This window comes from Anomalospiza imberbis, chromosome 3, assembly GCF_031753505.1.
Source record: "Anomalospiza imberbis isolate Cuckoo-Finch-1a 21T00152 chromosome 3, ASM3175350v1, whole genome shotgun sequence".
NCBI lineage: Eukaryota > Metazoa > Chordata > Aves > Passeriformes > Viduidae > Anomalospiza > Anomalospiza imberbis.
The window spans coordinates 82,424,085-82,435,538 of record NC_089683.1 but is presented as its reverse complement, the minus strand read 5'-3'; the positions used below and the strand labels follow the sequence as shown (position 1 = coordinate 82,435,538).

At 35.7% G+C, this 11,454-nt stretch overlaps 1 protein-coding gene across 11 annotated transcripts in view; it reads right to left on the bottom strand.

Moving 5' to 3' along the window:
* Positions 1-784: 784 nt before the first annotated feature.
* The window catches only part of CEP170 (centrosomal protein 170), a 94,836-nt gene continuing 84,166 nt past the window's right edge, over positions 785-11,454 (bottom strand). For all 11 annotated transcript variants that reach the window (XM_068185393.1, XM_068185402.1, XM_068185394.1 and 8 more), the window contains 3 exons: positions 6,939-7,032; positions 4,108-4,159; positions 785-3,153 (listed from right to left, as the gene is read on the bottom strand). In XM_068185393.1, coding sequence (XP_068041494.1) covers positions 2,867-3,153; positions 4,108-4,159; positions 6,939-7,032 — 433 coding nt within the window. In that variant the 3' untranslated portion in view covers positions 785-2,866. The remainder of the gene's footprint in view (positions 3,154-4,107; positions 4,160-6,938; positions 7,033-11,454) is intronic.

Below are 11,454 nucleotides of genomic sequence, written 5' to 3'. Positions count from 1 at the left end.
CTGCAAAGACAGAGGGATGCTGGCAACAAGTGAAGAAATGATAGCAGATAACGAAGCTGGGGGATATGAAGAAGTCCTGTGCAAGTGGAAAGCCCTTGCAACTTTCTCACGATTTTGAATGTACCAAACTGGCATCTCTGAAGAGCAGCAGAAATCTCCTGCCCCTGCAGAGCTGAGTGCTAGAGTGAGTGTTACTCACTAGCAGAAGCAGGATCAGAGCGGCTGATGCTGAGTCACAGCAAAGCTCAGCAATACCGAAATGCTTAACCTGAGAAGAAATTCTTGGAGCTTTTACTAAACGCAAGGTTTTGTTCCTGCATGAGGCCAGCTAAGAAAAGGCAATTTAGTGTCTTGCAGGAAAAGCAGGCATAGAGTCAAACCTGGGACAGAAGAAATACAGGCAGCAGTGTGGAGCCAAATCAGCACATTCAGTAAAGTTTTCTAATATGCGAAGCAGAGGGAAAATAGTCTGATAACCATCTACTGTTGCAGCTGGCAGGTGCATTAAAAGGGAAACAGAGGCACTGTTTGGTGACTGGCATACTGGATTATTTTTGCCTCTAGCTTTGCACACAAAATCAATTGAAGTGTGGAAAAGAACCTGAGTATGGGAAAGTGAGCCAAGACTGTCAGCACAGAACAAATGATGCAGTGGTGGCAATAACAGAACATTTTCTGGAGAGAAGATATTTATGAAAAAACATAATTTCCTATTTCAGTAAAGGCAAGTTAGGCTGCAGAAAGATTGTGTGAACTTCCCAGCTCTCAATTACATATTCACACATTTGTAAAGTTCCAGAAACACTTTATTTAAAAATGGAGTTGTAAATGCATATAACAAAATAACATACATAATAAATGTAACAAAAATAAATAAGGAGAACATGTCCATACAAAATAATAACATAGTAATGCAAAATGCTTATTACACAACATAAAGGTAAAAACGCCTGAAATACACAAACAGAATCTTGTATGAAGAGCCTGCACCTTTAATCCTTCCTAGCCATTTCCTACTTTTCACTTGAATCTGCAGAAAAATTATGTTCCCAAGCATTAAACAAAAGAAGGAATTATGGTGATGGTTTGGTACACTCAGTTTTCAACACTTAGCTCTAGTTTCCATCTATTTTTGCCCTTCTGCACCTTCAAAAAGTTTTCCTGTAGCCTCTGTAAACTAGTATCATTCAGGCTCCCACAGTTAGCTGGAGTAGAGCATATTGAGTCATACATGAAGACTGTTTGCTTTTAATTTTTTTAAAGAAAATAAGAAATCCATTATACAACAGATTAGTGGTTTTGTTTTTACATCTCTACAAAAAAAGTTTTTGCATCTTTATTTACTGGTCCAACTTTTACTGATTTCTGAAAGCCTGTACAATTTAAAAGCGTACAGAAAGTAGGTTTTTTAAAAACAAATCTCATATAGGATTATTGCTGAAATATTAAAGACCATTTCATAAAAGCTGCAAAACTGTATCTTTAACCTTAATATATAGAGACTGATGCAAACATAAGAAAATTCCAGTCTATTAGTTACATTTAACAGAAAAAACATTCCTCCAAATTACAGTGTTCTGGAAATACAAAGTAATTTACTTTAATTTTTTTCATTATTTCCAAATGTTAAGTTACTGGGACAACTGATAAGGAAAATAGGCTTATATAGGAAACTTTAAATAGACTTGCTTTTCAGTGGTATAAGCAAAATGTCCATGTTAGCAGTCGTCGTCCAGAATCCTTTTAAATATGTAAGACAGGGACAGCTTTACTAGCAAGACTACAGGAAAATATACAGAAGCAAATAAAATCATTTGCTTGGGAGTGCATCTATCAATCAAGCAAATAATGACAACTCTATTTCCAAGTTCCCTAAAGAAAATTTTACATCTCATGATCATTCCAAATAAACAGTAATTTCTTCTGTAAGCTTACGTTGCATTTGGATTGGTGAGAGCCCATTTGCCGCAATATGCTTTAATATGTCCTGCATTGCTATACGTTCAAATTTGTTTCCTAGTCAGTTTCAACAAAGATTTGGACAGAAATGAGATATGAAATACTTCTACTTTCATTAACATCAAATAGATTTTGAAGAAGATCAAAAAGTGCCAAATAGTCTTTTCAGAAAGTAGATTAAAACACTGCAATGATAATACAAGGACAGTATTATTAGTTTTCTATGTACACCAAAACACTGCTTGCTGTTCAACCATATCGATATGTTCACCTACCACTCCCAGCAAATCTTAGTGCAAACATAATATGTGAACTTATTTGTAAACCCCAAGACAATTTACGCAGCAATAAGGTTACATAAACCACAGAACTGTTTGAGATTTTCCAGCACATGAGAATGAATGCTTTCTGAAATCTGTCTTACTTTTGCAGTAATGTGTCATTGTAGTCAAAGATAATGTTTCCTATAAAAATCATCTAATTCAGAATCAAAATGTAACTGTTCAACAGTTCTGTACAAGCTTTAGAGGAGGAAGTCTGTTCATCAGAGCAGCTTGGCAAAGAGATTTGGGGTTTTCATTAAATGTTAGACTGCTTGCATGGCTTTTAAAAAGAAATAAATCTATTAAGGGAAAACTGCTGATATAATAATTCTTTTGCAAAGCACACAACCACAAAGGGCAAACCTGCCACAATCTGCTTTCCTACACTGGAATCTATGCATATCTTTATGATTTGAAAAGGATTTGTGTGACAATCAAAGCATCACAATTAAAAAAAAAACTGGTTTAATAAAACAACTGCTGTTTGACCAAGCCTTTTTTTTAATTATAAAAACAAACATTATAAGTTTTCCTTGATTTCTAAACATTCCACATGAAAGATTTTTGTATCAAACACTGAGATGTCACTCACGCAGGGTGGCATCTTCTTCTTCCCCATCTGGGTTAAACCTATTGAAATGTATGCTGAAATCTGCCTCGGATTCAGCATTTTCCAATTCAGCTGCCACAGGACCGGTGGCGGGACGAGCAGCCCGGGCCTCGGGCTGGCAGTTTGGCTGCCCTGCTGGGCGGGGGCCTTGGGAAACAGGGCTGGACTTCGGCTTCGGCTGAGCTGGTAAGATGGGGCTGGTGAATCCCAAGTTGCTCAGAGCATCCAGGGTACCATCAGGGTCAATCATGGCATTAATTGCTAAGCAATCAAGAAGAGATGAAAAGGATAGGGAAGAAACCATAAAAAATACAATTTTCTGTTACTTATATTTCATAAAAATATGGAAATCCTTATCTCACACTTTTATTTTTATGATGATAGATGTGAGTTTTTATGTGTGTTGCCCATGTCAAAGAAATGGTGTATCCAATGTAGATGTAAACTGATACATGTATTCAAAAGCAGTTACATATATTAAAACTTTAGATGAAATGAAACTGCACGAACTAAACATGAATTGATGTATGGACAGGAAACAGAGATGATAAGCCATCTATGATTGGGTACAGGGACAGAAGGATGGTTTTAATTTAAGTGGCTTTTCCCCCTGATGTTACCATTATATTATGCTTTGGTCCACCCCACCCCCAGAAAATAGGCATTGTTGCTGATTCCATAATTGAATGAAATTTGTATAAAAGAGCAGTCATTTATCCATACAGTGAGGGCCAACTGAAGTACCTAGTACCATTTCATTTTATTATACTATTAACATATCTGTCACATTTAACAGAACTTCTCTTTTTTATTTCCAAATATATACGAACATTTATTACTGATTTGTCTCTAAAGGTGGTTAATGACTCCTCTTGAAAAATTATGTTTAAAAACATGATTTGCTTTCAGATTAAATCTGAATATAAAAATAACAAATATAACAAATTTACAACTAACATAATGATGATAAGCATGGACCACTAATCCCACATAAAAAGATATGATCACTCTTATGCTTTTAAAAAACCAGCCATGTTTGTTTATCAAATGTATCAGCAGTTATTTGTTAATAATGTACATAACTGATACTGTGAATATATTTTAATAAATCACAGTCACTTTGTTTCATGCTATATATATATATACATATATAGATATCTATTTAAAAAATTGAAGCAAGCAACCACAGAAGAGAAAGTGAAAAAAGATTTGTACCTTGCAGCTGCTTCTCAACTCGTTTCAGTTCCTGTAAGATTGATGATATTTCCTAGAAAAGAAACAACAAATTGGAAGAGGTCAGAAGAGACCCTTAAGCTTTTAGGTCTAGCTGTTAACCCAGAAATGCCACTGTAGCTCTTATACCACTAAACCATCACCCAGTGCCAGATCCAAGTGCATCCTAAACACCTCCAGGGATGGTGACTCCACTCGGGGCAATCTGTTCCTGACCTGACCACTTTAACAGTGAAAACTATCTAATCTGAATCTTCCCTATCTCAGCTTAAGGTCATGATGGAAAAATAAAGGAAATTTCCAGTATGGAAAAGGAGATTTAAACTACCTCTCAGGAGTGAACAATGCCCCTCCCAAAACTGTCCAATTGCATTATCCTATTTGGGTAGTCCCTCCTGGCATCAAGAACATCTGTGCTGGTGGTGGCCCAGCCATGAGTGGCAGTGCTGGAGGCTGGAGAGCCATGTCCCATTCAAACCGAGAGCCCTCTGCACTGACTGCCTGCTACCATTCCCATGGCCTCATTCTGACCCTTGCTCATCTGCCTGTGCCACCTCTGCTCAAGCACAGGCTTTGCTCTACCACAGCTCAGTAGAGATCAGGCGAAGTAACAGCAGACCTTGAAAGGGAAGGTACAGGATAAACTCAGTATTAAATGGAACAGTCATTTATAAGGTGTAGAGATGTGAGTCAGACAGTGAGATGACTGCCTCAAGCTCCTGTCTGCACCCATTGGCCCTTGTGCCCACGAGACCCTGCACAGCATCCCAGTGCTGGGGCCTCAGCACTCTGCCTTACAGATTTTTCTCCACTATGCTGCACTACTCGCTAACATAGACACAGCCACAGCAATGCACAGCAATCATTAAATGGACCACATCTTAAGCTGTAGGATCACAGAATAACCTGAGCTGGAAGGGACCCACAAGGATCATTGAGTCCAGCTCCTGGCCCTGCACAGGACACCCCAAGAATCACACCAAGTGCCTGAGGGCATTTTACAAAGGGTTCTTGAACTCTGCCAGGCTTGGTGTTATGACCACTTCCTGAGTAATTTCCCTCGTTATAAAATTAGCATATTTATATTAGCATAAATATGTAAATCCTACAATTGAAGGATCCTACATGGAAGACTGGAGTTAACCAAGCTGCTGAGAACAGCTGTCAGTAGTATTCTAAAGCTGAGAATTTTCAAAGGCACTTATTTTAGAAAACCATTAATCCATTTCAGAAAGCTGTTCTGTACTAAGTAGTGTGATTTTCATGGGTGGCAAAAAGATTGATTATCTTTACGAAGTCATTATCTTTAAGCAGATTTCACATCTGAACTGGACATAAATGTTCCAAGGACAAAACAAACATCATTTACAACTGTACATTCTTAACTTTTAGTGTTCTGTGGTAAAAAAAAGGCACTGCATTTGAACAACATATTGCTCTGAAAACTAAGCAGAATCTTGAAAACCAGCGCATATACAAAAAAACCCCAAACAACCCATAAACTTTCAAGCAGTGTGAGATGCTTTAATAGACTGAAAAAATTCAGTAAAATGGTGAACTTAGGATAAATATATAACTAATCTTTTTCTTTTTTAAAGAGTACCTTAACCCCCCATATTTAGGGCATTTAGAATATAAAGCACTACATTTGGATCTTATTCTGGAGAGGGATAAGAAAAACTCCTTATATTATAATATTTCTAAAATTAGAAACTTCCATTAGGAACTTGCTTAATTAATTTTTTGAAAAACCTAACAAAAACTATCAACAAATCTATTAAATTATAGCACCGAGTTACTAATGAATGTTCTTCATAAATACACCATTCTGCCAAAACTACAGGCCAAGTCTTTTATACTTCCAGAAAAAATTAGTCTGGAGGAGTTTACTAACTGATGATGAGCTAACAGAGAAGTTCTAGCCTGTTCAATGCCAGAGGAAATGTACTCACATTTGAGCAGTTTTCTCTCCCACAGAAAACCCTGCCTCTGTAGACAGATATTTTTAAGAGCAGACTCTGTATATGGATAATGTAGCTGGGCTCTGCCTGCTGTCTCATGTAAGGATGTTTTTCAAACCCTATGATCTGTGTTTAGAAGCAGAGGAGACGTGTACTGAGACACTACCTGTGGTCTGTCCCCTCACACTGTCACACAGTCTGGCCTTGAAATGGCCTTGAACTATGCCATAAACCATAACTGATTTATGTAATTAGGCTATTACATAAAACAGCTGGAGTTCTAGTGTGCAACCTATGGTTACCACTTCCAGACAAAACCAACAGAATTATTTTTCACTGAAAAGTCCTTTTATTGCAATGTGTCTATGGATTATTTTCATCACATGCATTAAAACACAACAATTTATTTAAATATTAATAATCAGTATTAATACTGTTAAGTATTATAGATTAAGCATTAATGATTAGCAGGTAAAGTAGTTTTTAGACTGTAAACCAAGTTCATTCAAAAGCAATCTAACATTCAAACTAATGGTTGCCACCTTTTATTTAACAAACATACTGATGATCTATGCATAGTTTGAATCCCTTTTACTGCACTCTTTATTTGAAAATTTCCCCTGAACAATTACTTGTTTCTTAATGAGACAGTAAGAAAGTAATTACTTACTAAGACAGTAAGTCTTAGTAATTATTGAAGATTAGGTTTATTCTTGAAACATACTTAGTGTCTAAATAAGGGTTTTTAAAGATTTTTGCTCTTGTGTCACTGAAAATGCCACATTCCTCTACTGATTACTTAGCCATGAGATGAGCAGCATAATCAGTCCCAGAAAAGGTAACTATTCATACCATGCTTGATGTTTTCACAATAGGAACTTCACTTTCAGCTCGTAACTTGTTTTCAATTTCTTCCCAATTTCTGTCCTTGTCCTTAAATAATATTCTAGAAGAAAGAAATCCAACAGTATGTTTAAAATAGAAAAAAAAAAAAAAACCAAAATAATTTGAAAGATTAAATAACATGATAGGAGAAAACAGCATAAGGAGTACCAAATTAAAATAAAATATAAAAAACTGAAACCTGACAGAATCTAACCATACAGTTTAAATTTTCAGGGAAGCATACAGGTTTCATGATTTTCAGCAAAATCATTATAATTGACATTAAAATGGCAATTCTGTACCTAAATACTTGCTTATGGTATATATACAGACACAGCTGGTTCTTTCCTCCAGCACTGGCACATTTTTTAAAAGCCAACTATTTTACTGCAGTGAGAAAATTCCCCATTAACACTGCATTTTACAATAACAGCAAAATATAAGGTAAAGGAATTCAACTTTTACATTTGTATTTTATATTAATAAAAATAAACACTTTAGGAAATTTAAAAAATGTGTTTTCTAGAAAAAGTTTTAATTGAAAAGTCGCAGTATGTACATATTTTATATATATATATGTGTTCTAGTAGTATGAGTATTACTAATATTACATGTTTAAAGAAGTCACTTCTAATTTTAAAACCCTGTAGCATACTGGGAGATTCCCATTTTTTATGTTTTGTTTCCCTGCTTGATATAATTTTTGTTTTCATTGTCATATAATAATCAGAATTTAAACTTTCTCCATTGGAGCAATTGGAAAAGAAAAGGGAAAAAAAAAAGAAATGTGCAGATATTTAAGGTCTGTGAATGATACCATGATGACACGGAATCCACTTCTTCTCTAATTGGTATTTAAAAGTTAAAAGTTCAAAAATAGCAGCAGTAAAACTGCTAAGGAAACAAACCACAGTGTTTCAAATCATGGTCAAAGAGCAGTATATTTAAAAGAAGATATCACTGTACTTAGGTCTCCAAGGAAATAATTTTTAAGTTGGAAGTTCATGGTACAGTGAATGTCACAAAGACTAAGAATTTGAAAGAAAGCTGTGAGCCTTAGTACTGCATTTCTGTTCACCTTTCTTCAGTTCTGTATACCCTATGGGGAATTTCATTCTCTGTTATTATCCTGTCAGGAATATCTAATTTTGCAAAATATGTACCCTGCCTTATTTTATCACACAGATGTCTGTAGAAGACTCATCCAGAAGCTGTTTTAACTCTTCTGATTCTGAGGTTTTCACTCACTGCTGCTTTGGAACGTATTTATGTCAGAGGTATCACTGCGAGGAAGTGCTACTTTGATGACAAAATGTCATGGGACGGAGGCAAGTGACCACTTCTGCCAGACTTGAGTGTATTCACAAACAAAGCACACAAGGAGTAAACATTAATACACACTTTTTCTTGGGGAAGGAATAAATGAATAAATTAAAAGTAATCAGAACTGCAGTGAAGAAAGCATGAAACACGTTAAGGAGTTAACTAGGGTCATCTTCTTTTAAAAAAGTTAATCATCAGAGGTCTGTCAAATTTTTCATACGTTTTGGCAAGGAGTGAAAAAGCTGGCAAAGCCATACAGCTTGGATACCAGAAATTTCAAATACAATGGAAAATTTAGTACTTGCTTGTCATTAAGGAGTTCAAATACACATTAAAAAAAAAAAGAAGAAAATAAAGCAGAGACAGTGAAGTCCTTTACAGGATCATAATTTTAAAAAAAGCAACTTCTGGAAATATTTGATTCAGTATACAGACAGTCTTATGCAGCTGTACTTTCTCTAACATAATAGCATTTATATTAACCTGGATAAATCAGGAGGAACATAGAGGAGGAACCTGGAAATCAGGAGGAACATAGAAAATAAGGCTTTATTTAGCAGTAAATAGCACTAGCAAAAAAAAAAAAAACTATTGTGATATTGTGTGATTTTTCATTTACTTTCTTGACATGTTCTGTTAAAATAATTCTATAGTGATGTATGTGAGTAGTGCCTTTGGTTCTCTATGTGGTGTTTTTAGAGCTAATGTTCTTCTCTTCAAAAATTTGAAAGGTTCTCATTTCATTGGTCACTTTATTGAAAAAAGAATGGACCAAAATGAAAGCATTAATTAGAAATTTTGAAATTGTTATTATTAAAACTATAAAGTAGACAGCAAATTTGTTTTTACTATAAACTTAGGAAGCCTATTTCCTTTTTTACTTCATCTTTTTGAACATTTCATTTAGCTATTTTTAACTTCCTGGGGGGTCATCATCTCTGGCTTCTTAGCTCTTCCTCTTTCTATTGATATTTTCCAAGTTAAAAGAATATATTTATAAATGCCTGTTGTCTTCTTCTCTTGCTTTCCCCTGCTTTCTGAGGCAAACCTTACTTGATTGTGCTCAATTCCCATTTTCCTTTTGGTGCACTTTACAGGATGCCCAGCAGAGGCCAACAGGCAGTACCTCCCCTGCTGTGACTGCTATGCTGAGATTTTGCCTGGCTGAAGAGGCACTTGTCTGCTACAAGACAAGCCAATGACACTGCATTCACATTGCAGAGCACTGATGAAACTGCAGATCTCACCACAAAACCTACTTAGCTCTTCACTTCACAATCTCTGAAAATTCCTGCAAACTCATTGTAACATACAAATGCACAAGCACAGGCTTCTCTTAGGTAGAGAATGGATGGAGAGCAGCCCTGGGGAGAAGGACTTGGGGATGCTGGTGGATGAAGCTGGACATGACACAGCAGTGTGCACTCACAGCCCAGAAACCCAATTCTATCCTGAGCTGCATCAAACAGAGTGGCCAGCAGGGTGAGGGAGGGGATTCTGCCCCTCGGCTCTGCTGACACCCCACTTGGAACCCTGCATCCAGCTCTGGAGTTCACAACATAAGAAGGATAAGGACCTGTTGGCGTGAGTCCAGAGAAGGGCCACAGAGATGATCAGAGGGCTGGAGCACCTCTCTTATGAAGACATTGTAACTATTCTGGGCAGAAATTTTTACTGGCTTCATTCCAGGAAGAGGAATAGCAGCACACCAGTTGGCTGAACTCATGTATTTCAAAACAAAGCTAAGGTAAGAACCTGTAATAGGTACTCCCTAAAAACAATATTAAAAGTAGTGCTGTTTTTCTGATTCAAAATAATAATGAAATTATGAATAACATGGTATTATTCTAATCCATTCTGAGAAAAAGAAAGTTTTGAACACAGCCTGGGGAAAAGGCTAAATAATTCCTTATTAATGGAAATTTACTGCATTATTATAGAAAAAAGCAATTCCCCTTTCTTTAAGTATGTATAAAATATTTGTAGGTATGCTCGTATTCATATCATACATGATCACATTATTATCATCACATTACGTTACATTCATTAGTAGCTGACTTGCCTTTTAAGATCAGCAAATTATTTGGAAATGTGCAAGACCTGAATTTAATGTTATCTGTTAATCACTAGTAAAAACAACACACAAAATTCCTCAGAATAGGATAATTAAAATGAGTTACAGGCTTTTAAAGAATTGATTCTTCCGTGAAACTCTTCCTATTAGAAATTGTACGACCAGAAATGGCAGTTAACCTACAGTTTTAAGCAATTTATATGGATTATTATTATTATTATTATTATTATTATTATTATTATTAATTTCTATGGTCAAATCTTTTTTGGTATTCCCATAAGAATACAATCTTCAGACATGTTAGTATTTTGCTGCTTTTACTGGTTACATCACCCTATACTGACAAAAATTTTTGTTGTTTAATCTGTCACTCATTAATTTTCCAATATCTGACACTTCCTAAACAAACCAGTCAATTACAGACCTAATATTTTCTCCCATACAGAAAATTATGCCTTAAGTTCAGCCAAAAGACTCTCTTATTTGTAATGTTCTTTATTTTTAAGTTATTAACTGCATGAAGATATGAAGAAGAACATAGTAAATATACAATCCTGAACTGTGTATTAAGAATTTTCTATTATTCTTGGCAACCAAAGTGGTCATCAACTGGCTGTACACTCACATATTCAAGATAAATGGAACTGTCAGTAGTGCAACGTTACCATTTTTGACATGTCTACACTTCCTCTTAGCTACTATGACATGTCATGAAGGAATCTAACTATTTAAGCAGGAATTTTCAATTAAAAATGAGAGGTGGCTACATCTGTTGTTTTACAAGTCAATAGGGATCACACTGTCTCCAGAGCAAGCTGTTTTTCGGAAGGATTTACTGAAGCAGTTCTCCTCTGTCCAATTTGTTTTTTCTTCCTAAAATGCAAAATCCCTACAACAACTTGGCAAACCTACAGGGACCAATTTTAGATTTCAGCAACATTTTAATCTTATTTTTTAAGGAAGGGAGTTTTAAAAGACTTGCACAGAGGTTGTGTAGATTTTGCACAGTATTGCATATGTTGGAAGAGTTCCTCTGCTGGATGTTGTTCCGTCCATGTAAACTTTCCTGATATTTCTCTTCACATA